The following is a 27,317-nucleotide window of genomic DNA, read 5'->3' as shown; positions in this document are numbered from 1 at the left end:
TTAACTGACAATGTGTGGAAATTTACCATGACTGTGCACTTTCTCTAAGCCAATATGAATCATCCACCTTGCAGTAATGACCTTAAAAGCAGTATAACTGTTTGGACAATTGTATGTAGGATAGGTGGGGCGACGAGACAATGAGAGAGGGAGTACGGCCTACGAACTATTTGTAAAACTTGAAGCTGGCTTCTGCTGATAAAACTGTAAACTATTCTTCAGTATATTTTTCTTCAATTAATTGCACTCCTGGTCTTCATTTTTTTCACTACTGCTTTTAGGTCATAAACTGTAAACCTCTAAAAAAAAGTCTTAAAAGGGATAGTTCACCAAATGTTACAAAATTAAATGTCTACCCAGGAAGAGCTATAGGACTGTGCAAGCTTTAATCCATCTACGTTTTCGTCATCGTTCTGAATCTAATCCTGATTCAAAAATGCTTTTGCTCAAAATGTTTATTTTTATAATAGCACAAGGCTAGGGCTGTGCAATATATCGAAATAATGTACATCGCAATATGGATATCGCAACGGAACGCAATATCTAAATGATTGTAATACATTACTTCAACATTGTTAAAAGTGTACGTTTTAGGTTAATGCATAGAGCAGAGAATAGACTGGGCACACGACTGTTACTTATGGGACTTGCTTGACGTTAAAAAGAGATATTAAATGCAATCATTTGCGAAAAACAATTACTTGCAGTCTTGCACTGTAGCACACACACACACACACACACACACACACACACACACACACACACACACACACACACACACACACACACACACAAACATGAACAATTTGTGACATGAATGTTTGCTAAAAAACTGCTGGCCACTTTTAGAAGTTGAAGAAATGCTTTCTTTTCATAGAAATAATGTGAAACACTAATTGTTTCATTCTCAGTTTTTAAAAAAATGTTTTTATATAATTTAAATCGCTTTGACACACTAATAGCAATATCATATGACATATCAAATATCACATTATTTAACATGGCATTTTTCTTCAATATCGCACAGCCCTACACGAGGCTATAATAAAACATTCAAGGGGGTTTTGTTTAAAAGCAGAGGGTCTGTTCTGTCTTTGTTTTTCATTTCATGGACAAAGCAACATTTTAAAAAAAATCTTCTTTTGTGCTCCACAGAAGAAAGATATTCATGTATTATTTTTTAGTGATTAACAACTTAAATTTCAATCTTTTCTTACATAAAGCTTTCATATGGCTTCAGAAGACTTGAAATATAGCACGGGTCATTACTTTTATGGTGCTTATTTTGTGTTTCATGGGTTTGAAATGACATCATGATGAATAAACAACGACAGAATTTTCACTCTTTCAAACCTTTTTTCAATTCCCCCTATGCAACCACCTCTTTTTTCATTCACAATCCTCCCCTCATCGTCTCTCACTGGTGAATAATTTCCAGATGCGATGGCACGAGATGGTGATCATGGTATGTGTACATTGGAGCCTCTGCCTGCTTGCCAGCATCATACTGAGGCGAGGGGAGAGCTTTTCCACAGACTATGCCAGCCCCACTGAGCCTAACACGCAAGCACCAGCACTAGCAGACAAACACGAAAGCCATTCGCCAGACACACATATTAGAAACACACACCTTAACACCACCACTGCTGTACAAGCAGGTTCTGTATCTGAACCCCCTACCCCGCCTCTACAGTGGTGACTACATTTTTGATGAAAAAGTCAAGGTCCCTCTTATTGGCTTTAAAAAGTTCATTGGCAGAACGTGAGGTAAAGTCACCCAGTTGGCTAACGTAGGAGCTAATGGGATTAATAATGTCTAGTGTAAAGGTTCAATGCAGTTTTAAGGAGAAAATACTCAGCAATGGTGTTGACATGAATTTGCCATGGTTTGTCTTAAAGCATATTAAATACATCACATATATAAACAACATTTAAAACTTGTTTTGGAAGTCTTTTTTGCCCGCTTTCAACCACTTCTGTCCTGATTTCTTTGAGGATAGAGTCTATGAACAAGTAAATGTATGCTTGCATATTAAACACATGAAGACAAGCATCTTTCGTTTCTGCACTGAAAGCCACAAGACCACGAACGCTGCGAGTGTGTGTTAGAAATCAGGAATGGTAAGAGAACATTGTGCAGGTTTAAATCCCGTCTGGCTAGCGTGCTTCCCATAATGTTTACGTAGTAATATTTGCTATATAATATTCTGCTTTTTACACACACAGGGCACACAAACATTTTTACATTTATATTAAAAATAAATGGATTCCTCTGGAGAAGTTTTCAGTCTTGCAAATTTCACCATGTAAATAGCAAATCCGCCATGGTGCAAGCGCAACTGGTATTTAAAGAGGAATCAGAGATAAGACTCTAATTGGACAAATGCACGTTACGCCTAAAACACACCAATGACTCATTAAGAGGCTTGGTACAACCCTTTTGGACCATGCGCCTGGCACGGCAACCGTTTTTTTCCGTCTTTAAGTGGATTTGGACCGGCCTGAGTGCACCTGTTCCATGCACTTCAGACCATGAACTCAGATCATTAAAATAGGGCCCTATAAATTTCTTTACTGTCACTTTTGATCAATTTAATGCATCCTTGCAGAACTTTTTTCACTGACTTCAAACTTTTGAATGGTAGTGTATAGTGCAAGAAACTAAAAAACATTGAAATAGCTAATTTAGCTTTCCGCTGCATTCTTTACAGTAACTTCTAGAGGAAATGAAGAGAGAACATCACATCTTGGTGCCATTTACACATCCAAGCCATACATTTTAACAGTGAGATTACTTTTCAGCTTGACACTGAATACCAGACCAGATCCTTCTTGGCCAAAGATCTGATGCTCCTGTCGGAGTTCCCCGGCCCTTGCAGGGCTGTGATATTTTACCCAGGCAAATGTGGACGTCCCTGGGCATGGAGTGTGACGGATGGCTCTCATCGTTGTGCTCGTATCCACTCAGCAGACCGATACTCCCGCTGAGACTCTGGGCTTCGGTTCAGGCTTCAGCACAACAACGGCTGCAAAATGATCAAACTACACAAGATGACTTATTCCCATCTCCTAGGGCTGTAACGATATGCGATATAAAATCGAAATCGCAATACGCAGGTCCACGAACCTATATCGCGATGTGAGGAGGCAGAATCGCGACACACCCCTTCCAACTTCCAGAATTATCCTTCCTGTCCAGGTCCAACTTTTAAGTCAGCAGTATGGCAACATTTCAGCTACCCGGTGGAGAACAAGGATGGCAATCGTGTAGTTGACAAGACCCACACAATTTGCCGTAAGTGTTTCAAGAAGCTTCCCCAACCGGCTGGCAACGTGGTGTGAGCGTGGCGTTTCTGTTGCGTGTCATCCGCGGGGCAGCTGCGTGGCGTTTTCTCTTTCTTTGCACACCAGAAGCGTGTCTGACGCGACGTTTCTGTTGGTATTGATGTACAGGAGGCCCTATACTTCATGTTAAATATATTTTGCCTATTGGTACCGCAAAGAAAACGTCGGCAGTAGCCTATTGACCATACAGATATATGGTATTGACGGCAGAATAGGCTACAGAATACTGTACAGAATAAAACTGTTTTGTCCCCCCCAAATCAAGGTTTGTATCGTACCGTGGGTCAAAAATCGTGATACGAACCGAATCGTGGGTTTGATGTATCGTTACAGCCCTACCATCTCCCATTTTGTCTGTTAATTTGTTTACTCACAATCTTTCTTCTTTTCGCCAAATTCCAATTAATGCTAAACCTCTTCGCCATGACTCATCACTATGATCATACATCTCTTCGATTGCAGCACACGTTACTCTCTGATAGCAAATGATTCATTATTTCCACATCTGTTTTCGGTAATGAGAGCAAGGACAGTAATCTGAGTTTTAAAGAAAGGTTTAGCTCCCCAGTCAACAACATAAAGCCATCAGAGAAAACAGGGATCACTTCATTATGCTGAGCTAAGTGAGCCTCTGGTTCTTTCCGAACATCTAAACATTTAACCCTCATGTTCATGGTCTGAGAAACACAGGCCCTAGCTTGAAACATACTTAACATTGGGTTTAAACTTCATAATCTTTCCTAATTTTATGATAAAAAGCAGGAGGCAAAATGGGTGTCAATGGCGTTCTATGCCACATTGTTCATATTCTCTCCATTCCAAGCAGAGCAAAAAGTACATGAGAGAAAGAGAGAGTAAATGAGAGGGAAAACAGAGATATGAAAAGTTGTGCCACGGTGTTACTGCACTGGCAGAAGATCTAAAGCCTGGCGCTCTCTCACTCTTATTGCTCCCTCTTTCCATCTCCTGTATAATCTCTCTAAACACATTCAGAGGTGTGAGCTCTGAGTTTCTGCCAGGGGAGGAAGTGACCTCAACATCCCTAGTGGGAATAGAGGAATGGAATAGAGGAATGCAAAAAAGCAGTGGGTGCAGGTAAGTTATTATTAGGAGGCTTAACCTATCCCAGAGAGCTCTATTTATTGGCAGGTGCCTATGACAGTGAATGTCAGATATTAAAACCATTAAACATGAAAACAATGAACCCTAGACCTAAGGTTTAGATGCGGAGACCTAAGGTTTTAAGCTTTAAAAACCTCTGGAGAACCTAAGACATTTTTAAAACTTCTAAAGCATTTCAAGCAATTAGTTTAATTGTTTGTTTGTTTTTCTGGTTATTTTATGGCATTTTCTCTCGACTGCAATGTACACTATTATTCAAAGGTTTGGGGTAAATAATAACTTTTGATTAAGAGTGACAGTAAAACATGTATAATGTTACTAAATATTTCAATTTCAAATAAATGCTGTTCTTTTGAACTTTCTATTCATATTTTGTACAGGAAAATAACTAAAACATTTATGCAGTTTTACCATTTCAACATTTATAATTTTTAAGAAATGATTCTTGAGCAACAAATCATCACATTAGAATGATTTCTGAAGGATCCAGTGACACTGAAGTCTAAAACAATGATGCTAACCTTTAGTTTTGCCATCACAAGAATAAATTACATTTTAAAATATTAAAATAGAAAATAATTATTTTTGTAATAATATTTCTGAATGTTACAATTTTACTGCATTTTTTAAAAACTTTTGAGCTGTAGTTTATTTCCTTCTTAGTATTTTATATTATTGATTTAAATAAAATAAAACAAATCGAACCAGAATTCAGCATTACTTGTGTAAAATCTGGCAAAACATGTATTGATGCACCGCAAGAACTCAATGGAAGCAATGCAAAACAAATTACACTGCACATTTCTACACAAAGCTGTTCTGCTGAGAGGTTCACTGTATAGATTTGCTAAATCAACGAGATTCTGCAACGAGCAGAATGTCAAGTGAGCAATCAATCTAACAGAAGTATCTGATCTCAAATGAGAAATCACTTAGTGAAAGAGTAATCACTTATGTTTATGTACACATAAAAGTCACTGTAAAACAAATCAAGTCACTGTGATCATGCTGGCCTTCTTAAATGAAGTACAACAAAAAACGACTGAGATTGACTACTGTGTCACAAGCTGTCCAGCCGGGCATTTTCCCAGAGCAAACCGTAAACAAAGCGAACGAGACCTCCTCTGCGCGAGCATTTCATGTTACAGGCTGAATTCTGTTTGGAAGAAGCAAAATAAAACACTGGTTTTTCAGTCACACTTCAAAGACTAAATCTGCCTTTAATTCAGTGTGTTTATGGTGAGACTGAATTATGGGATCAAGTTCAACCAGCTCCGAGACCCGCTGCCAGTTGTCATGGACTTTTGCATTGGATGCTGTTGTCCATGTGTGACATGCAACAGAATTTCCCCTCGAATTCTCTTTGTCTATTTCTGCTTAACATGATTGGGAAAGTTGCTTCGAATTAAACAGAGCTAAAAAACAAAGAGAGCAGTTATTCTTTAAAACCAGAGCACAGGGAAAAAAGTCCAACCAAGCCAACAACCAGACCTCCGCAGGTCACTGCAGTCTTCCAGCATCTGTCCATGTGGATTCACTGACTGAAAAGAGAAATTACAGGCCTTTGAAATATAGACAACACATATTTCTGCATTTGGAACAAATATGTCCTTTATAGATGTCAGTTTTGAGCTTTTAACAGCTGACTTTGACACTGTGACTAAGTAGCCTAGAAGGACAATTCCTGGCTTTCAAAAGGAATAAATTTTTTTTTACATGTTTTATTTAGCTACAAAGTGCTTACAACTGCATTTAACTTAGACGCTAATTACAAATACAGCATTCACTCAAGACAGACAAAAAACATGGGTTTGTGTTTGTTCCAGTACACTGCTGTCCATTCATGGGTGAATGGCAATGTACAATCACAGACCTTGCTTTAGGGCACTTAATGTACTACTACCTACTATTTCTTGACCACAAAGTAGTTATATAAAGAACAGGCTGCTGTGGAAAGACCTCAGGGGTGCTCAACATGCTCATTGTACATGTACACAAATATAAGAAAGATAATGAAAAATAATATACATAATATACGCACAGAATGATGGTGCCTGACATATTTCAATTATACTTGCCATTTATCATTATGTATAATTACAGAGTGACGTTTGAGAGCAGTCAAATGAACAACAGAACATCTGAATCTTTCGTGGCTTCCCTTTTTCAATCTTATATAAGAATCAGTGGTCAACACATTCAGCCAAGGGCGTCTGGCTTTTGCCACAAAAGTGCAAGGCTTTTTCAACCTGGGTTGTGCGATGCAATAATGTATATTTGCTAGGATAGTACGGAGAATCTCTCACACTGGTTCTCTAGAGGTTTTTTTTACGCATCTAAACTTTCATGGTCGATAGCCCTTACACAAAAAACGCTGCTGTGTAAATTTACATTATATGGATGTAACTGAGATCCTTGTGATTTTTTTAAGCCTCAGGAAATTAGTTCCAAAAAATAAAACATGACATTAGACAGTCTACATTTCTAATTGGATTAGGATTTAAGTAGTTTAAACCATAAATGATTTTCCCTCTTTTTTTTTTTTTGTGGAAATAAAAATAATCAGATTTATTCTGTTTCAGTTGTATGCTTTATTTAGGAGATGTGGAAAAATAGTCTGAAATCCAATTAGAGTAAGTCAACCCCCGGCATTTCCTTACCAGCAAAATGTTTGATTATGGCCTTAAAAAATCAACAAGAATAATACAAAAAAAAAAACTCTATGAACTCAATGAAGCTCAGTCTTGAGTCTTGCTCTTCTTAATTTTACCTTCCTGACAAATTAAATAAACGTTCATCTGGTTCCTATTAGTGGCGCATTACCGATAATTGGAGAGGTATTTACAAACACCGCTTTTCTTTCCTCCTAGGCCTATCGTGGCCCACCGTTTCTACCGAACCAGCCAGAACACATAACAGCCCTGTACTTCCACCGCACAGTATCATCCCCTGAGCTCTGAGTGCTTTAACAAGGGTTTGATGGTTCAATTCTTGTATTTCATAGGCAGTTAGAATATTTTCACAGGGGGGTATGAGGCACTCGAGTTAGCTCATTAAAGCAGACGTAAGGTATATTTTAAAAATCGGATTACGGCCTCGCCTGAGAACATGCAGGCCTGTGTGTTTGATGTCAAAACTGGACCGAGATCTCAAAATATGATCTCACGGCCTTTAAGTTTCCCCCAGGAAAGAGTGCCCCCGGAGAAATTAGTATTATTACCATTCCAAACTACCACGCCAGAGCGCAAGCACGGCGCAGACGGAGAAACTAAAGAACATTTTGAGTACTGGCAAGATGTCAGAAAATGGAACTGCATAAACTGCAAAACCTGAGCGGGCCAAGGAAACAGAAGATGGAATGAAGGGGAAAACCACCAAACATTAGAACAAAACAGAGCTGTTTGAAGAACCCAACAGCAAAACATCTGGAGAAGAAATTGATTAAACATTAATATAAAAAAAGAGACCAATATTGCTGCACACTAATCAACAATGAGATGTGGGGCTCTAATCTATCTATCTATCTATCTATCTATCTATCTATCTATCTATCTATCTATCTATTGTTAAAAGCAATCATAAAAAAGCCCCAAAAATGAATACATGGAAATAGACGGTCCACTAGAGCTGCATGATTCTGGATAAATTGAGAAATTTTTGGTTTAAAAAAGGCATTCCAAACTCTCCCACATTTTAGTTAACTCCCACATTAACAGTTAACTAAACAAAACAGCCATTTACAAAACAGTCATTTACAAGAAATTCTGAAATAAAAGTAGGTTAATAAGAAATGAAGTTTCTGGGGGGAAAAATGATTGCTACATTCTATAAAAAAAGGGAAAAAAAGAATTATTTTGAATTATTATAATTTTTTTAAATATTGGTTTGAATAAATGATTCAATGACTCACTCATAAAGACATGGGCTGAATTGAAAATCGCACCCTAAACCCTTATTCACCATTCTCTACGTTAGTCCACTAATACAGTTCACTTGGATGTGCGAATGAAAACGAGTGTGCTAAGTCGGACATACACTTTGTGTAGGCCTAGGCTACATCGGCTGTACGCTCATTATAGCAGTGCAATGTGGGATTGAATGAGTCTACTCAATAACAATCACTATGGTTTTCGAACACCACTACAAATGGCTGTCTCCACAAATGCCCTGTTTGAGGGTCTAGGGGGCGATTTCAGATTCAGCCATGACTTGTGTTTTTAAATAAATCTCTTGAATGATTCAATGACCAATACATTTTATTAAAGGGAACATGTAAGATTTTTAGATTAAAATATCCCAAAAACCACTAGAACAACATTTTTTTTTTTTTTTTTAATTGTTTTTTTTTTCTCATTTAATTATTTATTTATATTTCTCTCCGTTTGAAATATTTCTCTGTTTATTTCGGCTCTGTTTAAATTTGGCTCTGTTTGAGTCTACGCGCTCATATGCAAATATCCAATCATATGCACTAAAATTAGGGGGTGTTTACCAGCGTTTTAAAGCCTTGCTGGTTAAACATTTCATTCTCGTTTTACATGCGCTGAGCGCACACACTAAAGGCTTGTCAAACACTACTACACAAGTACTGCGCAAATACTGTCAAATGTTGGTTATGTCTAAAGTGAAAGTAAAATCACGCAAAAAGTCACTTGTCCTTAAAGGGACAGTTCACCTCTAAAATTATGTTAATAAAACAACAAAAGACAAAATCACTCACTGTTCTTGAATTAAGTAATAATACAGTAGCTTTTAATCAATGTATATTGTATTTTGAAAACTATGTAGTTTTAATGTTAGCCTACATTTATTCATTCAATTTCATACTTAAATGCTTGTACAGCTCTGAGCTGCCATTGTAAATCTTTATATAGATTTGATATTATACAATACGCTAGGAATGTGTACACGGTTTTTAAAGTTAAGCTAAGTTTAAGTAAGGTTTTTCAAGTCTTTTAAGTAAAATAAAGAAAGAGTATTAGCCTACTAATAACTTTCTGTTCATGTTGCCTAAGAATAGAATTTAAAAGGAAGCAAAAAAACGAACCGAACCGAAAACCGTGGTTAAAAAACGTGGTATGTATTGAACCGTGGATTAACTGTATTGTTGCATCCCTATTACTTAAATGATCCCAAAATGTTTCCAACAATGTTTAAATCCAAATAAATCATTGTCACTGGCGAATTATTGTTATATAGCTCAGCATGGTTAGTCCTATATTTTAAATCGCTTGTTTTTTCTTTTATTTACCATGTGAGTACCAAGTTTATGCCTCAGAGAAAACACCAATTTGTCAAATGGATAACATAGCATAATCAGAGAGAGCTTTCTCCCTTTTAAAATGAGTATTTTAATTAATATCATATTTTAATATCGATCTAGATTACTGCACTGTCCAACAAGTCTCTCAAACTGAGCGAACCGATCTGAATGTTCGCTGTGATCGTACTTCTCAAAGATTTAATAGACAGCCGAATCGTTGGCATTTATGAATAAAATCAAGTTAGAGTTTGAATTTGGATTGCGAACATTCAACAATCGTGCAGCTAGTGTCCACATAATCATAATTGTCCTTGTGATTACTGTATAATGTAGCAAGACAGAAGTTAAATTAAAAGCAAATGCGTATAAATGATTTTTTTTTTGTTGCTTCAAAGCCCTTTTGCTTAAGAGAAAGTCAGTGGGTCAGAGCACAGAGTTCTGTCACAACCCTGGTCTAGAACACTCGCTCCTATTTACACAGTGACTCCCTAACATTGATATATGAGTGCTGGCATACACAAAAGACAGGTTACATTTAATTAAGAACAGTTTGCTTCATGATTTAAATGCCTTTTTGAACAGGGAAAAAAGACTTGGCCGATCTTTCTGTCATTCAGGAATCCGACCGCAGCTCATTTATCATCTGAGGTCTCATTAAATCTGTAAATTTGAATGTTTCTTCATTTTTTAATCCAGCTCTGCCATGCAATTTGGTCGGCGACTGTCGAGATTTACAGAGTAAAGTTTGGTTTGCTGGTTCTTTGACCTCAGTTAATGTCTTTGCTTTATTGTACAATAATTGCGGCATTAGGTCTGCCACTAAGTGCTGAAGCAATTCATAATAATATGGCTTTTGCCCCTCCCTGCATATTTTGTTTGTAATTGGTCCCATATGGCCTCAAGGAATAATAAAAATACTCAAATGGAGACAGGGATGGCTTACGAATTCAAAATGACTCACACACACTCATATACCTACCTATAAAGGCAGACAGATACTGTGACACACACTTCCTCTGAAAAATACACAACAATGGGAACAATGTTCATTTCACAGAAGGTTTGAAATCTGAAGCCAGAACAAGGATTCAAACATAAAGTGCGATCTTAAAAAAAATTTGACCTTTAACAAAAATGCCTCTTTTGCGTGTTTTTCTAATTTAATACAAACTTTTCATTACAAATTATATTAGTATAACAATTTCAGAATTAAATGTTAATTGGGAAAATAAATAAGTCAATTAAATTATGTAGAACCCAATATATTTCCTATTCATTTGCATCTTAAAGTTGGCTTTATTTTTTCTAAAACTTGCTTCCAATTAAAATTTCAGCAGTGTACCAATTTTAACAATTCTCCATATCAATTTCAACACAGCAAAAAACAATTATGGTTTATAACTGTAAAAACATTAATTTATATTACCTAGAAAAGTAACTAATATAAATATTAACAAACAAAGTAAAAAATGGCGTGTGGCCTTCAAGTATTTCTCAAATAAAAAAAAATTGTTTCACATTTCTCAATTCTTTGTTGGTCATCAACAGATCAATTATGATTATGCACATGATGTAAATAATGCATTTTCTTTTAAAGGCACTTAGCATGTGACGGCATTACATATTCATATGATAATTGCTGAGAGCTTTTATCAAAGAAAGTACTTTATAAAAATGATTATATAATGGTTATGTACATGGTCGAAAAAATAAACAAACTGTCATCCTCCTAATAATATATAATACCTTTTTACAAATATCAAAAAGAACAAGATAAACATGATAGTGAATACAAAAATCCACATGGCTGTTTGAGCAGGAAGTGAGGTACCATATTTTAGTTTATTATGAGCTTGGTCTTGAACGGCCACTACTTTTGACAACCCAGCTGATAACTCAGAGATCCCTAATTTCTTCCTTGCATCACATCCATACTGGCTATACTGCAATCTTTTCCTATACTTCCCAATGTAACCGAATACACAACATATAGGGGTGAACTGTGTGGATGCAGCAGATAATACAGAAGAAAACTCTTAGTAAAGTAACATGGTGCATCAAGTCTGAAGACAGACATGGTGCAGATTAGATCCAACACTACATTATCATCATCTACCATGACTGTCTCCATAATTTACTCAGCATGATGGCTCTGTCCCTCTGATGCGGACCACTGATTTACTACAAAGATCTGGCTCGAATTAAGCTGTCTGGCCTCAGTTCTCTCACTGTATGCTTGATGGTGCTGATCAGTGAGTGTGTGGGGGGAAAGGAAAAGGAAATGGGGTCAGGGGGTGGATCATATATACTGTTATCGTGAAACAAACCAATAGAGGGCAGCACAAGACACTCATGTTGCTACATGTGTTTTCCACAGCCCAAACTCGAACCAAAAAAATCTCCCACAATCTTTATCTTAAACTTTTCCTCCAGCTTCCTCCTCCCAGGAGGTTCTACATAGACTTCATATTGGAAATGAAAGCAATTTAGACTGACTGTATCAAGTATCACTCTCACGTCAGAGAATAACAACCCATCAATCCAGATGAATTTGAGTGAGATGAGAGAAAGAGAAAAAAAAAAGCTTTTCATGTGTACAGATTGGGAGAGAAAGGCCACATGTTAGCGTTTACATCCATTCTAACGGAGCAGATATGAACCAGGGGTCTGTGATATCCAGCATGGAAGGGAATAATACTGATCGATTCCCTGAAAACCCAAAAATGCACTCAAATATACACCACAAGCCTCCGTTTTTAATATTCTTCCCCATCATTTTCTGTATTCCCTCTGCTTGGCTTGTTTCAGTGAGAATTAGGGACTAAACCTCAAACAGTCATTTTGCCTTTGTGACATGAATCAGACATGAGGAGCAAAAAAATCATGAATGCTTCAAGGCATGTGTTGCTCTTCATGCAGAAAATGTTGACCCATTTTCTATCCAAATGAAAAATATAAATGAAGGGAGTGCTGCACGGAGCTCAGAAGCTCCAAGGCCGGATGTTGTTGTCGGAGGCTTTCTCAATTTTGGCGACTACTTGCTGAAAGGTACACAGAGGGCCAGGCCACAAAGATCAGGTCTTGACAGAGCCTGTCAAAAATCTCTACATTCCTGCCAAGTTTTCAAAATAAAGGCAGAATAACAGATTAACAATTGTAATTTGTTCTATGGTTGTAATAGCGCACAAACCATCTTGTTATATTAATTTAAATTGCCTTTGTGGTTGGTACGAACAACGGGCAACCATATGCTTTCCATTTCTTAAATTCTAGCAAAAAGGTTTTTTTTTAAAAGTATGTTTTGATTTTTTCCATACTTTTAACTCTTCTACCTTCCAATCACACCCCACTGAGTTGTTTGACAGCTACAAATGATATTTTGGCAGATTCAAGTTTCAAGCGATCGCCTCTTCCAACTGACAGGAATATAGGCTAGAGGCCGACTGTGTTCAAGTTCAATAGCATGAACGTTTCATCCATGGAGAAAAGATCACTGTTACTCATTTAAATCTCTCACATACACAAACACAAAGAAGAGGTTTCAAATGCATGCATACGCAGTACTGTAGACAACGTTAGCAGAAATGCACCAATGATAAGCCCATATACGAGCTCTGTTCGTATTACGGGAGCTGTCGGCAGCACTGTCATTTTGTTTTTAGACCACAAAATCAATAATGTCCCTAAATAAGTGTGTTTTTGGTTGTGAGGGGAAGATAACCTTGTTCAGCTTCCCAAATAACACGGCGTTTAGGGAACAGTGGATGCAGTTTGTTTTTCAGGAGCAGCAATGGAGTTCTGCAAGTGTGTTTGTTTGTTCCCGGTCATGAGTCGACAGACCAGGCGGTGATTGAAACTGCATTAAATGTGTATGTTTGGTTGGCAGTCATTATATTACATTATATTTTTTACATTTTATATATATATATATATATATATATATATATATATATATATATATATATATATATATATATATATATATATATAAAATATTACATTATATTAAGTGCATATAATGTAAACAACACGAACGTTTAGTGAATCGAAAGTTATCCAGGGATAATGCCATGATGTATTGTGTGTGTGTGTGCGCGCACTCATGACTCTTAGCAGTGATGCCAGGAATGCATTACTTAGTAACGAGTTACTCTAATCTGACTACTTTTTTCCAGTAACGAGTAATCTAATGCGTTACTATTTAAAAAAACAGTAATTATATTAAAGTAACTTATCCAAGTCACTGTGAGTTACTATTTTAGTCATTTTCATTTGTTAAAAATAAACAAATATATTTTTGCTTTCTTCTTGCGTCTGTGGGAGAGTATTTTTTCCGGAAATATTTTTTAATTTTCAACTTAAAATGTCAGGAGATACATTGTTGATGTTATTGTTAAGAATACACTTTAAAAAAGTGAGTGTTGGCAAAAACGGTTGTCATTTCTATGTCGAGGCGGCAAGGGTGTTGTTGGCAACTGCTGAATGTAACTAATAAAGTAACTTGTAATCTTAATTAGCTACTTTTAAAATCAAGTAATCTGTAAAGTAACCAAGTAACTTTTTAAAGGAGTAATCAGTAATCAGATTACTTTTTTAAAGTAACTGTGGCAACACTGCTCTTTAGCTCCGCCCACCTCATGCCATGGTTGTTTTCGTAAAGATTCGGTACATTGTATCTGTCTTTTATAAATATGATAAAACTAAAGACTCTTTGGAGACATGAAGGATGCAATAATACTCTATAGGACAGGTACTCAAGATTAACAAACACAGTGTGTGTTATATACCTTTAAAATATATTGTATAATGTTATATAAAAATATTATATTATAGATTATTAAATATAACATTTTTACCTAGCTTTGAAAAACACAAAGGTCAATTTAACCTACAGCATTTCTGAGGAACAAGAGATGAGATTTCTCCTCTAAAAAGCAGTGAATATGCAGATTTATGAAAATGAAACTGCGGATAATTCAGATCTGATTTAAGTGGGTTAGAATACAATAGACAAGTCAACTTTGATTTTTGTAAAGCATTTTTGTTATGGAATAATGATATGAGCTGTGATATTCTTATCAGTGGTCTGTCATCTTTTTCTTTTGTGTCTTTATTTTGATGTTTTGCCCAAACCATACACACTCCGGAGTCCTGAACCTTGGCTAAACAACCTGCAGTGTTTCACAGAGGCCTCTCGTAAATGAAGGTAGCAAGGCTGAAGTTATATCACAGCCATAATAGGCTGGCTCATTTCCCAGAAAGCATTTCGCATACAGATAGACCACAGCAGCGTGTGTATAGCAGGCATTCCAGATTCTGTTCTGCTCCAGAGTGTGTTTGATGGAAATCACAAACACTACAAAAAACATATGTAAGTTTACTCTGCTGTGCGTGTACACACATAGGTTTGGGGAATCTTGATGGATTCCATTGTGTTTACTGGACAACAGCATGAGTAAATGTGATTAGAGAGGACAACGAGCTGAAAGAACATGTCAATAGTGATGTTGTTCACAATCTGGCATTCCCAGAATGAATTAGGACAGCTTGATGGAGAATTAACATGTCAGAACTGGTACAAGCAGCGATTAGCTGTGCAGCAAGAGGATGGTTCTGATTACTCAAGAAAACAAAGTATAGTATTTACATGTGTTTTAAGTAAGCTCTCCAACTAGTTCACTGGCTCACTGCAACGGCAGGCAAATGCCAAAGATCAACGTCCTCAACACGGTGAAAGCCACTCAGAGGCCTGACAAATGACTTTCACAGGCTCACAGTTGCATGCAAAAGCTAATTTCGGAGGAAGGGAAGCAAGCACCTACCTGCTCAAACTCTCTCAGGCTATGTGTCTGAATAACAGAGCTCTTCTCGGCATCATCACTGGAGAAATCTGTTAGAATACAACAAACAGCTGTTAAAAATATTTTATTAATAAGATAGTGGTGAACAGATGAAAAGTGTTGGGGGAAATAGCGGGAAAAAGGATTCTGCAGGCCAGGCTCAATATATATAATATAATATAATATAATATAATATAATATAATATAATATAATATAATATAATATAATATAATATAATATAATATAATATAATATAATATAATATAATATAATATAGTTCTGCTGTTGTGTACGTGCTCCCAGCATTACATTATATTATACTATACTATAATATATTATATTAAAAATAAACAAATATAATAAAACATAAAATTAATAACATAACATATAATATAATATACAATAATATATAATATAATATAATACAATATAATTAATATAATATAATATAATATAATATAATACAATATAATATAATATAATATAATATAATATAATATAATATAATATAATATAATATAATATAATATAATATAATATAATATAATATACACAAGAGCAGAAATGTGCCGAACCATTAAAAAAAATGGAAATTGGAAATTCCAGGAACAGGGCTAAAAGTATGTTTTTTCCAAGCATGAGAAGAGCAGAACCCCCACAGGACATAATCACAGAAAACACTGGTATGGTTCAATCTTCTTGCAGTTCTTTAAAACCATGGCATGGCCTCATTAAAGCTTATTAAAGGACTTGTATTTAATATGTGCCAGTGATGTGTCCTGGAAGTGAGCCAGCCCTGGGGGTGTATTGGAGACGAATGCATGGCACAGGCCTGTTGCACTACACTTTAACCATGCCAGAGAAATGTCAAACACACTCACAGCGAAGTTTAGTCTAAGAGGGAGTTTTCTGGAACTTTTTCTTAAACATAATTAAGCCATTAGCTTTCTGTTTTTTATTAGCAACTCATAAATATGTCCAGAAATATAATGTATGTTCTTTTATCTGAGGAGAGGAGGAGGTAAAGGATGAGGGAGAGATGATTTAGGATACGTTTACAAGACAAATATGCACTAAATACAGAAAGGTTTTTCCTTAGTATTTTTTTTTTTTCACGTACAGAACAATATTTTCAAAACAACCCCCATTCACAGAGATCCACGAAAAACGACTAAATACACTGTATTATTTATGCCAGGCCAGTAGTTGGCGATGTCAATTTGTAGAGAAACGCTGCGTGCAATAGACTGAACATGTAATACCAAGCGGCAACCTCCCGCGATCTCTCTTGAAGTCAATACGGAAATAATGTAAACTGTAATTCCTTAACTGGCCACTAGAGGCAGGCTCCAGAAGGGAGCAGAATCTCATTGAGCCCCATGTTAAAATTCTCAACTTTACAGCAGAAAAAAACATGTTTACAGCCTGGTACATGTTGTGGTCTTGGCCTATATGGCTAATTTTGATCTTCATGACAACTGTGAGTGGGGTGAATTTTTTTATAACTCATTCGTTTACGTTATATAAAGCCTTAAAGTTCTGCATAATTAAGGGCGTGGTTACAAGTGGATAGCCATTTGTCTGCCGTCATTGCGTCACCTCAGCTCCGCGCACATCCCGCCTTTTTGCCCATTTTCTGTTATCCGGGAGTGACTCGCGATGACTCGCTCACAAGATGGCAACGCCCAGCTCGCCCCTACTTTACGCTTCAGAGCGGCTTATCGGAATCCTATGGGTGACGTCACGGACACTACGTCCATATTTTTTTACAGTCTATGTGTAATACACATGCGCACGACGGCACCATTTTCACAAATTTGAGTTTTTGTACTTTACATAAAGACGATAACAGTATAGTTTTCAAGAACTTGCACTTTGAAACCCATTTTTAAGAGTTTGCATTGTCAGGCCCCCAAAATGCCACTGACCGGCCAAAACGCGAACAAAATGTTTCAGTTTTAGGTTAAAAACGATGACGTGTAAATGCTCCCTTAATTTTTTTGAAAGCGCTTTGTGCCAGTTGATGTCCAGAAAGAACCATCATAACCAAGCAGAAAGACTCAAAAAGTTTTTCAAAATGTCACTGCCAGAGTGTTTTGCACAATATTAAATATGTTCTTTTGGCAAACTGTCCAATTTTTTTTACTCTATAAAAAAAAGGTACAAGAGGCCATGCATTCCAGTGATTTTACTGTGGGTAAGAGGTCTTCTTAGGCAAGTCTTGAAGTGGCATTTGCTATGACAGCATTAAAAATAATTACACATTTGGAAATACTTGCAAAAGCTGGTGAGTTCATCCTTTGTGTAAAATAGAAAATCTACCAGTAAAAATATATACTTACCACCCATGTTGATCATGCTCTTGGGCCGGGCCGCTTTATGTCCATTATAGTGCCTGAAACATACAAGAAAAAATTTAAACTGACTGACTTGCATGGGTTTAACTTGTTTCTGTACATCATAGTATTAGATAAGTTTCAAGTTTTTGAACAGCAAACAATGTTTGCTGGTTCCAGTTATATTTGAACAGTCTCAAATGTCAGAAAAATATCCAGTTCACATTTCCGCAGTAAAGGCTCATAAATCTGTTCACGTTAACCGAGATCAGCACACCTGACCGTTTTTAATGCCTAGTTTTGGACTGAATGTCTGTAACCTTTGACTGGTCCTACCAGACTGTCATACATTTCATTTGTACAGAGAGTCTGGCCACTCTCCATTGACAAGCGTTAACTTCCTTGAATTGAAGTACTCTGTTGAAGTTTAAAACAATTGGATCTGGCCAGAGCCACTCTGGATCTGCCATAACCAATCGCTAACGTTTGGTTGTGATGTTTGTCATCTTAAACTAGCACACAACATCAATGTCATCGTTCTCAGCCACTCTTTCTGTTCGCTGATTGGACCGGTTAAAATTTGACAGTAGAAAACAAAAGAATATACCGCAATCCCAGACAGAGTACTGAAGGAAAATGAAAATTGAGCAGAAGTACGTAGGAGGGCGGAGCCAGTCTACTGTAACCTGCCATCTGCTTCACATTTATTAATAGAAGACACATTGTCTCGTCTTTATACCACCTTACACAAAACGACAAATAAAGAAAATGTCTATTATCATCAAATACACATGTTAAAAATATTTGGACAGCACAGCCAGTTGTAGTACTACTAATGAACGTGTACTTTTTAGGCACTATGATAATTATAGTGACGTGATTATAATAAGAGGTTATATAATTGCGTAATCATAATGCTGACGTGAGCTGTGGGACAACACAGAGTTAGTAGCTTTCCTCTCCTTCTACCTCATTTACAAGATAGCAAATTTCCTAGTGCTCAATCAGTGCAGTTCCTCTCTAGACATTAATATTTAACCTCCTAAACATTCTTATTGATTAGTGCCCACAGGCTCTAAAACGCTGCTCAGATTACAGATCATCAGCACAAATGGATACAAGGACATTTGAGACAGACTCATCTTTCACATGCACTCAGTGTTTGAGTGCTTGGCTTATATTCGAATGACATTGATTTTGTAATTGTATATTCTAGGAGTCTTCAGCCCTTGGTCTTAAGCCAAGCTTCCAGTCTTCAGTGTCACATGATCCTTCAAAAATCATTCTAATATGCTAATGTTGCTATATATTTTTGTGGAAACTGATGCAGTTTTAGGATTCTTTGATGAATAGAAAGTTCAAATAAGCAGTATTTTTTTTGAAATAGAATATTGTGTACATTATAAATGTCTTCATCTTATAAAAGTGTCTTCGCTGAATAAAGGTATTCATTTCTTTCAAAAGCGTTTTAAACGTTTTAACAGTAGTGTACATTTATGATGCTTATATTTTTATACAGCCATTCAATTATTACTACTACAATGTCATATATGTGTACATTTCAGTTAAAATTCTAATTCTAATAATTTCTATTCTACTACATATTTTCATTTTAATTGTCAAACCTGTGGAAATGTTGCAGACCGACTTTTGAAGACTCCTAGGCTAGTACATTGCAACGTATTCAGTAGCATACCAGAATTGTCACGAGGCCGCTGTTTGTTGCTGCATCAGTAAATGGCTGATTTAAAGTAAGTGACAGTGTAATGGGTAATACGGTAAGACAATGCTTTCTCATGCTCATGTGTCTCAATCATAGACCGTAAAAAAATGGTTAGGGTTAGGGTCTCAATAATAACAATCATCTGACTGCACTGAAAATGGCTTGGGGTCAGTAAGATTTCTAGTCTCTTATGCTCACCAAGGATGCATTTATTTGATAAAAACAAAAACAAAAAAACAGTCAAAACAATACAACTATAAAATGTTATTACACTTTATATAATTTAAAGTATAAGTTATTCCTGTGATGACCATTTTCAGCAGCTATTACTACCGTCTTCAGTATCACATGATCCTTCAGAAATCATTTTAATGAGAACATTGTAATGTGTACAATACAAACTAATAAACATTTCTTATTAGCATCAGTGTTGAAACTACTTAAGGATTCTTAATTTGATTAATAGAAAGTTCAAAAGAACATCAATTCTTTTAAACAGAAATCTCTGTTTCTTTGTAACATTATACATTTGTAACATAAATGTGTTACTGTGCTGTAACTTTTTATTAGCTTAATTTATTTTTGCTGAATAAAAACATTAATTTCTTTCAAAAATGGATGTTCCCTACATGCCCATCAGTAGCCTATACCCCCTGTAAAATCGTACCCCCTGGAACCAGTATACCCGTTTGGGAATCACTCTTCTAAAGAAAATAGTAAATCTAGGGATGCGCGATATATTGGTCAACATATATCGGTATCGGCATGATTCCGCCAATATATAGTCAAACCAAAAATTATTTAGACACCAAATATAATTTTTACTAGCAGGTTCGCTATAGTACATTTATGTAAGTGAGGATGACAAAATAAAGTAACCTATAAATATTATACCCAAAAATTCTTCATAAAGTGGACTATCATATGGGACCAAAATTATTCAAACACTTTGGCCAGACCATGTTTTGCTAAAGCATTTTTTCTTTAATTGCTAATGCAACCTTTTTCACCACAGACTGAATAAAATGAATCATTGCTTGGTAGTTGGTTGACCAAAATTGGTATTATCTAATTGTGTACTTAAATGTAACAACTGATTGTAATCCATTACATACCTTTCTATCAAAGTTATCTGACATTATCAAGATGAATTTGTTCTGACACAGTTTAATTCTTGTTCTTGTTATATTTTATAAACTGTGGGGAACTGTGAAAATGTTGAAGGTGTCTGAATACATTTTGGTTTGACTGTATGTTCATTTTATACACTTTAGATGCACTGGTCACCATAATGGTTTTAAATAGCTTGAAATATGATTAGAATCTGCTCAAAAAGGAAAATCATTTTAAAACTGGTTCAAACTAGGCTGATGTTTGAAGCACTTCAACTGATGTTGAAGTGCTTGGGAAATGGGGTTTAATGGTGAAACTTTTGTTATTGTAATAACAATAATAATTTTGATTTAATCAGCCAACAGATTGGCTTTCAAATATAAAGAATTATCCCTTATCAACCATAATGTTCATATCAGTGCATCCTTACTAAAATACTTCAAATAATTACTATTACAGTAGCGTACTTTATGTAACACATGCAATGCAGACAGAATAACTGTTGCCTTGGTTTGTCAACAAAACATATATCCAGTGAATATTCATATAAATGGAGTTTGTCTTCCTCCCGTGATCTTTTCAATACTACTTCCAAATGACATACCCCTGGCCCCTTCCTAAAGGCCCATTAGATGATGACTATCACACATAAGCTCTTAACACTTATCCGATAAATGGGTTCCAATAATATAGAGCCTACACAGTAGTGTGATAGATGAGGTCATGCAATTGCTTCACTTTGATCTGAGTGACAAAGAATCAGACGCATGATTTACATGATCCATATCAAACCACTTGAAAGATCTCAGATTCTCCTAAAAGCCAAAGAACATCTATTTCATTATTGCCCCACAGTGACAGACAGAAGGCTTCAGCAAGCAAAAGGAGCATAAACAGATGGTCTTCCACACACAGCTGATCGAGGGTGTCAACAACTTCACCATGCCGGCAACGATCCACCCACTAAAGTGCGCATGTCATGGGGGATGGGCTATGCTAATAAGTTTGTAACGTTCCTCTTTGTTTTTCTAAACAGCCACCATTCCAGTCAGATTTTCCATAGAGAAGGAAAAATGACTATTTAGCTTTATCACATACAAACATGCAGATGCCAAGAAGATCCCTGAGTCATGACCACCTGCTCTAGGTCACCCCGTCATAATCACGCTGGTGGTCAGCTGAGAAATGAACTCCCCCACACTGACAAATGGTCTGCTCAAACGTGAATTCTGTTTAAACAGTGGTATTGCATAAACAAAGGGGGCATAGTTTAGTATTCCCAATCATTCGGAGTCGCATAAACATAAATGGCATTGGAAAAAAACGTCTTAATTTAATCATGCAAAGTGTACCAATATAATGATTTGAGGCAAACCAGACATTGTTCTCCCAGATTTTTCAAATTACTGCGAGTTATGCCTGGATTCAAACTCTATAACAACAAACAAATCCCAAAGACACGGTGGAACACACAGCAATATAAAAACAAATTCCTCAAAAACATAAAGCAAGCGGTTTTCTCTCCTTTCCCGTTCTGTTTTGAGGTGAATGCCTTACCTGCCACGATACAGAAACCCACTCATCTTTGTGACATCCAAACCACACGAAAGTTGAAAAAGAACAGACAGGAACAAACTCAGCTCCTAAAGAGGGACACAGCCAGGCTCTCTTCTGTAGCTCTGATCTCAATCCAGTGTTTTTGTGAAGAAATCTTCATTTCCAAAGACCAGGCTGGTCAGGAGTCCAACCAAACATAAGCGCACACACACCACATGCAGGGGAAAGCTACAATTTCTCTCTGGACGGCAGGCAAGAGACGGTCATTTGACGTGGCAAGGCCAGAGCAGAAGTCAACGAAACACACTGTGTTGTTAAGTGGTAAACAGCACAGAGGTGAGGGTACACACACCAAGCGCCACTGGCTTGCCCTGAAAGAATGATCTGTTCATGCATGCTCAAATACAGGTTTCTCTTTGTATGTGCGAGGAGGAGGGTGTGTGGTTTCCAACTGGTATAAACCACATTGGGCCTTCCTGCCCAGGCTTGAGGAGCATCCTTTAAATTGTAAATGCGATATTCGCCCCTAGCTGTTACTGTCTATGAGCTGAGAGGAGGAGGGGCGGTGAGGGACACAGGCTCAGACAGGTCTGTAGGTAAAACACAGCATTAAAGACGGTTATCTCTTTCAGCTAAAGCTAAAGAACCTGAGGTTACTAAGTTCAGGAGCCTTTGAAAGTTAACTCAGCTGCAAGAAAACTGAGACAAATATAGCACAGACATAACTGTAAGGTTCTGTCTCACTCCAGGATGATTTATAAAATCCAGTCTGTGTGACTAAACTCAGGGAGACTAAAATGGAAATTGCATTACATATTTTCCAGGGGGGTGGCTAAGGAGTTGCGTAACAGTTTAATCAGAGAAATATCCACACCATTTTCATACATGCAATCTCACTGAGAAAATGACTGATAGTGTGCAATTCCATGGAGGTTAGAGTGAATACAGAAACATACACACAATGACATAAAGGTTAACAAATGATGACAGAATTTTCATTTCTGAGTGAACTATCCGGAGCTTAAACAGAGCTTCTCAGAACAGTTATGTCACTTTTTTTTTTAAAGGTACAGAGCAAGAAATTCCATTCAGCCAAGTTACATAATTAGAAAACCTTCCCCCAGTTAAATAATTGATATTGGAAGAGCCTGCTGGATATTCATCATCATGTGTTCATAATCAGCTACATTTTATTCCTTATTAAGCCTGCCGTTAGTCTTCTTGCAGGCCTGGGAATTGTCACGCATTACTCTTTCAAGAAAAGCCAGCATGTGACTGTGTTTGGACTCTCTTAGTGGTTTCTCCTCAGCTCAAGAGAATGATTAAAGATGCTTTGAGATTTAAAGGGATAGTTCATCCAAAAATTAAAATGATCCCATAATTTACTCACCCTCAAGCCATCCTAAGTGTATATGACAATCGGGGAGTTTTCTATAGTTTGCTATAAAGTTTTACTATACAGTTCAATATGGACGGTGGTCTGCCGGAAGCTACATATTTCACATTATGACGTGATAAATATAGATATTTTTTCTCACAAAACCCCAATGATTCGCTTCAGAAGGCCTTTATTAACCCCCTGGAGCCATGTGGATTACTTTAATAATGGATGGATACACTTTTTTGTGCTTCAAATTTTGGGCTGCCATTTACTGCCAATATAATGCTTGGAAGAGCCAGGACATGTTTTAATATAACTCCAGTTGTATTCGTCTGAAAGAAGAATGTCATATACACCTAGAATGGCTTGAGGGTCAGTAAATCATTGGGTTATTTTCATTTTTATGTGAACTATCCCTTTAAGGAGTAAATAAAACTGAAGTTAGATAGAGAATACATTAAATGTACAGAAAGAAATCTCACTAAACCTAAGTATATTTCCAATAACAGAGAAAGAGGTAGTGTATCTAACCCAGAAGCAACGGTGACCCTGTAATTACCACTGAGACTGCACTATGTTCCCACCCTTCAATCTGAAATCCCTGTGTTTGAACAGCTGCCCAGGACCAGCTGCTGGGTGTACGACTGACAGAGAACCACAAGTCACACAGGACCCTAACTAACCACAAACAGCACGTTTTATATCAGAAAAGTGGATTCTTTCATAGTGAGCACTTTGCCTCAGAGCAGGTGATCCTAACAGCTATTACATCACTACATCCAGTATTTTTATAGACCATAAATATATAGCAACTGAGCACCCTTTTATCCCATATAATATTTTTGAAACACAATGTGGGTGAAATTTTTTCAAGCATTAAGACGTCAATGACCTCACATGTTATGGTTACTTTTACCGACTATTACATGGTATGTGAGCAGGCAGGCTATGGCTATTATTATTTAATCATTTCATTGGTGGATTAGTTCATGCTTCTATGTCGTATAGAATGAATTTGCAGCACTGACAGGGAAATTCTGGGTTGCCATATGTGTAGAATGAATCCCAGGCAATCCCTGCACTGGCTGATTAGAAACAGGGCATGTCCCCTTCATTGTATATATACATCTGCGTGTAAGAGAGAGTGAGGCGATGGACTCCATAATTAACTCTGTCACATTTTTACAAGCTGTTAATGAAGTTGTATAACTCCGAGTACAATTCCTTGCTACGCGTGCATCTGCGACAGTAGAATTAGAAGCAGACACAATATTATGTCAATTACAATTAAAAAGCCATTAAGAAGCAGATGCAATGCTATAGAAAGTCATTATCATAGTCATTTTAACATTCCTACTCATCAAGCACTGAAAATTTTAACAGAAGTAAATGACATTGAGAGCTCATAACATCAAACAGCTGCTCTCACATATGCTGTAGCATTTAACAGCAATCTAGAGAAGAAAATGAATGTCCTACAACAGCTTTGTTTAGATAATCTACTTTAGATTAAATCTAACAGGATCTACACAAACAGGATGACACGACAATAATGAAGAAAAATTGTTTCAATTTAACACAAACTAAATACAGTTCAGTTTAAGTTAATATTTAATAATATATTATTGCATACAAGTTCCAAGCATTTGTGTGATCAAGAAAAGTCAAACTGAATATGATGAAAAAAATACATGTAGGCTAAACGTTTGAATGGATGACTTGTAATAATACAAAGGGCCAAATTGGAAGTAGGAGCTACCAAGGTGCATTTTGAAGGAAGATTAGGCCTATGAGTGGGATGGGCCAAAATTAACCATTGTAAGGAGGCATACAGACATTTGATGTTCTTAATGGTAGCTATCATGCCCCGTTTTATTTGTACACATTGGTCTAAAAAAGTAACGAGACACCAATATTATTTTCTCTAACATTTGGTTATATCCTGGCAAATACATCACTACACCCATGATTGCTCTTGTGCCTGGGACAGTTTCAGCACCCTATACCAGTGTTTCCCAACCACGATCCTGGAGGCACACCAACATTTCACATTTTGCATGTCTCCTATATCTGCCACACCCATTTCAGGTCTTTGAGTCTCCACTAATTTGATCATTTGAATCAGGTGTGTTTGATTAGGGACACATGCCAGTACTTGATAATAAGTGCGATTAGTCGCCTTACCCTAATTATTTTTCACTCATTTCTAAAAGAGAGCAACACTAGTCAAAGAGCATTAAACCTCATAGGAACAAACACAGACTTATATTTCAACACAAACACAACCTTATAGCATCTAAATAGATCAACATGGCAGGATACAGATGGACACCTGATAAACAAATACTTGCATTTTCTGTCAACACATGGTCCAGCGTGGTCATTACTTTTCATTTAACCCTTTATAGCTTATAAAACAAGCCTTGAACTGTGCCATGGACACGCACGTGATTTTTTTTTTTTTTTGGTGCTGTTTTGAGATGTTTGACATCTTCACTAACACGTGCATTTTATTTATATTTAAGCAGATAAAAAAAGGATAAATAAACCACTTCAACCACCGCATTTTAAACTTGTTTTCATACATTGAGGACTCGTAGACATACCTTTCAGCATATCTCCGGTATCGCTCATCGGACGCTGTCCAGTCCATATTAGTCCATCTTTAACGCGCCTCCTCGTATAATACCGCGTGTGATCGTCAAATTAAGGTAAATGCACCTGTCATTGAGCTGCAGATGTCATAAAAGCAGTCTCATAGCTTCGAATGCAATATGAGGATGCGCAGTTCTTTGTCATTAGTCTGGTGAGTCTGTGCAAGCAAACCCCCCTGCGGTCCAGTGCTCCGTGTATCGCACGCGTCAGGAGATGCAGCCATATCAAAGGAGTCTCGTGCTGACTGTACCCTCTTCACGCTATAGTCAAAACAGGCATCGTCGTGTGCTTGTGTTTGCAGTTAATACTTGAATATTATAGTCTATATCTAGCAGATTATTTTTTGGTGGATGGTGTGGGCAAAGTACTGAACTGAAAATAACACAACTACCGAGGAATCTACAAAAATTACCATGGCTATGAAACGGAAATTTGCGCTATTTTTTCTTCTTCTCTATAGTGACGTAGACTATATCCGAGCAAAATGACTTGTCAAACAAGAACAAATGTTGGGAGGGACTTCGTGAATTACAATTGCTATTTTGTTTTCTTTTTCATATTTATTTAATGTTATTCAAGTTCTGATTAAAGATTATGAGATCATTAATTAAAAAGAAAAAATGATGTGCACACGCACAAATAAACTATAGCCCATTGATAAATAGCCTTTCACAGACAGTATTCCATAACAAAATTAAGAAATTTGATTAAAACCATTTTGACACTTAATTCAAGCTGATGCCGATAGTGGCACAATCTGTTAATTTTTTTACAGTCTATGGTTTAAAGACACAATATGTAGTTTTTTGCCACTACAGAACAGTCGCCGTTTCAAAACAAAGGCGTACCTTGATGACGCCAAAATTGAGCACGGATTGAGGTATTCACCTCACAGCTGGTGGAAAAGAATCAGGATGGGACTTGGGCAGAAATCATGCTCATGGATGAAATTATTACATTTACTGGAGTAGGCTAAGCAGA

At 36.7% G+C, this 27,317-nt stretch overlaps 1 protein-coding gene across 1 annotated transcript in view; it reads right to left on the bottom strand.

Moving 5' to 3' along the window:
• The window catches only part of pde4dip (phosphodiesterase 4D interacting protein), a 75,918-nt gene extending 49,182 nt beyond the window's left edge, over positions 1-26,736 (bottom strand). The window contains exons 1-3 of the mRNA XM_067417773.1: positions 26,288-26,736; positions 17,914-17,966; positions 15,553-15,620 (exon numbers count right to left, since the gene is read on the bottom strand). Of these exons, the coding sequence (XP_067273874.1) occupies positions 15,553-15,620; positions 17,914-17,966; positions 26,288-26,334 (168 nt within the window). The 5' untranslated portion in view covers positions 26,335-26,736. The remainder of the gene's footprint in view (positions 1-15,552; positions 15,621-17,913; positions 17,967-26,287) is intronic.
• Positions 26,737-27,317: the final 581 nt, after the last annotated feature.

Source organism: Pseudorasbora parva, chromosome 15 (genome assembly GCF_024679245.1).
Source record: "Pseudorasbora parva isolate DD20220531a chromosome 15, ASM2467924v1, whole genome shotgun sequence".
NCBI lineage: Eukaryota > Metazoa > Chordata > Actinopteri > Cypriniformes > Gobionidae > Pseudorasbora > Pseudorasbora parva.
The sequence above is the reverse complement of the archived record's forward strand: the minus strand, read 5'-3'. Positions and strand labels throughout refer to the sequence as shown.